General features: G+C 30.6%; 1 protein-coding gene across 1 annotated transcript; it reads left to right on the forward strand.

Annotated features, from left to right (window-relative positions):
* Window positions 1-1497: 1497 nt before the first annotated feature.
* On the forward strand, window positions 1498-3793 carry LOC145638572 (uncharacterized). Its single transcript, XM_081689557.1, has 8 exons — window positions 1498-1597; window positions 1695-1716; window positions 2268-2324; window positions 2448-2529; window positions 2825-2920; window positions 3003-3127; window positions 3216-3234; window positions 3404-3793. The coding sequence occupies exons 1-8, from the start codon at window positions 1498-1500 to the stop codon at window positions 3569-3571; spliced, it is 669 nt and encodes a 222-aa protein (XP_081545683.1). The 3' UTR covers window positions 3572-3793.
* Window positions 3794-4131: the final 338 nt, after the last annotated feature.

Below are 4131 nucleotides of genomic sequence, written 5' to 3' on the forward strand. Positions count from 1 at the left end.
AAAACCGATTCGAAAAAAATTCAATTTAGATATGAACTTGTGTGGACTTAATAATTTAGTATGACTCAACTTTTAAAATTGACCCAACTCCGACCTAATCAGACTTAATCGAATCATTTGAATTGACACCTCTATTTACTGAGTACTCGGTATATAGAATCCGCTAAAAATGGTAAGAGCTTAATTAGAACCGGTGAAGTTATAGTAATAAAGACTTTGTACCCTATGGGCCTTGCCCAACGTTCTGATACTATGGACCAAAGCCCAATTTAAAATGAGTTTCATTATTAATTTTAAAGCTTATTTCGTAACACCAAAGACCATGCGCTACTAGAGTACTACTTAGATAATTGATTCATCATCAAAATTTCACTTTCATAATTTCTTTAAAAGACATAAATGATATATCCTCCATTTTTGTTACATTGATTTTAAATTATTAATTAGCCAAATGTTTAAATTAGAGACCTTGGATTTTATTTTAGTAAAAATCAAGATCCTAATACATACAAGTATATTTATTTAATTCTGTTGTCCCAAAAAAAAAAAAAAAAACTTATCCAAAGTAGTATAGTTATTTGTAAAGAAAGTCTATAAGATTTATGAGATTTAAGTGACCACTCAATGACGCGATTAAAGCCTTAAGGGTTTAAGTCTCATTGTCTGTTGAATATACTTTCTCCGTTCTTTTTTTTATTGCACCATGAGGGATTTCACGTTTGCCAATGCATTTTTTTTAGCTATGAATATCTTCAATTATGCTTTTGTAAAAATTATAAAAAAATTGATATTTGAAAAGAAGATTTTGAGACGAATCTAACTAGATCCCGCATGACTATATTTTTCCGAATGAATAAATCACAAATGATGGTCAAAGAAGATTAAGTGAATAGTGTAAAAGTCTTAATGGTGCAATAAAATAAAAACGGAGGAAGTAATAGATTAATGGTCATTTACTTTTTAAGTAAAATTCTCAACAACTAACCTAGTAGAGGTTTTCAAATCACCCTAATTTAACAAGAATTGTATCCTCTAAAAGTAAAAAATTTCCAAAATTGGGTACGACAAATAAAACAGATGAAATCAAATTGTAATAAAATATTTTTAAATTGATGGGCTGAAGCCATAATTGGCGGGTTTAGCGCCACACTATTACATTAGTTAGTTGATGTCCAAAAAACTAACAATTCTAAAAATGAACAAAACAAAAACATTTCAACGCAAATTTGGAAAGTTTCTCTATAATTAGACTATTCTTATCTTCCACCGTTATTTATTACCGAATTTCAGTCCTTTTCTTCTTCAATCCAACAATTCCTCCATTTTTATTTGTCATTTCCATTAATTATCTATTTACTAACACAAAACAAAACAATTAAAATCAGTATATTGCATTATTATTTCATAAGATAATATTAACATAAAAAAACCTTAATCATTCATCTAGTTGAATTTTGGTGGTGAATCAATTATAATTAACTCGTTATTATAATAAAAATGGCTTCGGACGCGCAATTGGAGAAGATGAAAATGAGGCAAAGCTATCACAATAATTGGACAGTCGAACTCATGCAAACTCTTTCCGTTAACCCTGCTTGTTGTTTCCTTTCTCTGTTTTTTTTCATAATTATTTATATATTCCTTGTTAATAATATTCGATTATATATTTACAATTTGTTTTTCGAACTTTGCAGATTGTTGCTATGCAGCTTGGTGGTGAGTAATTTATTTTAACTTTAATAATTTCTTTAATGATCATTTGGTGAATTTAATTCCTTCAACCTTTTTTTTTTTTTTCTAAATTACTTTTATTTGTCTCTTTAAACTTTTTTGAAGATCATTTGGTGAATATAATATCATTTTCATTTTTTTTTAAGTTGACTTTTGTGGCGGACTTTTACTTGAAATAAGTATTGCAATGAATTTCTTAGGAGTGGAAAAGATATCTAACTAATAAGTTCCCCTAGGAAATAAAATTCAACACTCCATATTATTCTTCAAACCGACACAATCTTGAAAGAATAGGGTATATATTTGAACATGTAGTTAATTAATATATTTCCGAATAATTCAGAATCATATCAAAGTTATAAATTTTTCATAGTATATATCTAATCTTTAGTTTTACATGTATTATAAATTAGTTAAGAATGATTAATTCACTTAAATGTGGACAAACTTGTCACTATGTCATGCCCTAAAGGCTAAAGTTAACTTGCAAATGTATGTTTTTTGATATGTCTTAATAAAGTTTTACTAATATGCAGTGCACCATGTGCTTCTTACATGCTTCGCAAACGAGCCTTGTATGGTGATATGAGAAGGTTAATTGAACACATCTCCTGCATAACTTCAATATTAAGTAGTCTATGAAACTTTTGTGTATATGCATGAACATAACCTAACATGCTGATACTTTTTTTTTTTTTTTTTTTTTTTTCTGACAGATACACATGTTGTGGTGGATATATGCCCTGTAGTGGCAAGTGTGGAGAGCAAAAATGTCCTGAATTTTGTCTTTGTACTGAGGTTTACATTGCCTTTCTTGCTTTATATTGCATTTAACTTCATGACTGTTGTACTACTTTGTTCTGATCGATTCAAGTGTTCAATTACGAAACTTGGTACATTCCATCCGATCCCTAAATGCAGTTCAGGGATGATATTAAGGAATTGACTAAAAGTATGTACCATAACATTCCTGTAAGGTTTGATTTGGAATATAAATTAGACTAGTGAAGTAGTGATCTTTCTAGTTACAATAAGCCCTTATTAAAAGGAAAGTGGACTACTATTTTGTGATGAACTTAGTGTTTTATATCAGGTTGTATGTTGTTTCTCAAATTCTGTTGCCTCAACGCGCTTCATGTTGCAAGACGAGTTCAACATTCACACTACAAAATGCGATAACTGCATAATTGTACTCCATCTTCCCCTTCATTATGTTTGATTTCCAAAATTTCTTTGATAATTGTACTAACTGATATATCTTTGGGGGTTAGGGATTCATGTTCTTCCTCCAGTATTTTGCTTGCTTATGTTCAATAGTTGCTTGCTTAACTGGAAGCGAAGAACTCAATGACCTTTCACAATGCTTGAACTGTTTATCGGATACAGTTATGTGCACGTAAGTTTGTCATGTTTACTGATTGAATATGATCTGGTTGCTTTGATGACTATATACAAACTAATTCACATATTTTGGACATTTGCAGGGTTTGTGCATGTATGCAGGTATGCAGGACTAACTATACTACTTAACTCAGCAAATTTTTGCTGTCATTTGTTTATTACTAGTATTTCCTAGATTGTGTAACATACATTTAACATATTTCTGCTTTTAGATACAGAGCATTGTATCCTAATACAATTCATCATTGTATATGTTAATGATTTAATGCAGACGCAGCATAAGCTTGAGTTAGATAAAAGAGATGGCATCATTAGCGCGTTTCCTGCAATGACAGTCCCTCCTGTACAGCAGATGTCACGCATGGATCCCAGAGCTCACCCCCCATCAGTTGCTGGGAATCCTCAGATCGCCATTGCATATGGTTATCCTGCCCGTTAGTTTAAGGCTAGTTATTCATATACAGAGTTGTTAAGTGTTGGCTAAATTCTTTGTAAGAAAGCATAAGGAATGATATTATGCATCACATGCTTGTGTGATGCAAATAAAAGGCCTTAATTATTGTAAGTAAATTGAATTATTAATGCTATTCTTCCAATTGTGACAGTGTACTATATCAAATGTTGTACTTGTTTAAGTTGTCATTATTTTAACATGCTTAGCTTGATTATTGAGCTGATTGAATGTAACTCATCTAACTTGATTCGAGTAGACATATAATGATCAAACCTTAACATGACCCAACTGTTAGATATGGACACGCAAATTTCGCAATCTCAGAAAGGAGGTTGGCAAGGGCAAGGCCATATTTTGTTCACTTATTATATGAACTTTAATCATGAATTTGAGCTAATTAAATATCAGTATAGAATAGCAAAAAGAGTTGATGAGTTCAATAATGGAATAATAATAAGATTAATCACTAGATATAATATAAGAACATCTATAATGTACTTGATTCCTGGTGTCCAACATTCTTGGTCGGATAGCAATATAATAAA

Source organism: Chenopodium album, chromosome 7 (genome assembly GCF_948465745.1).
Source record: "Chenopodium album chromosome 7, dcCheAlbu1.1, whole genome shotgun sequence".
Classification (NCBI taxonomy): Eukaryota; Viridiplantae; Streptophyta; class Magnoliopsida; order Caryophyllales; family Amaranthaceae; genus Chenopodium; species Chenopodium album.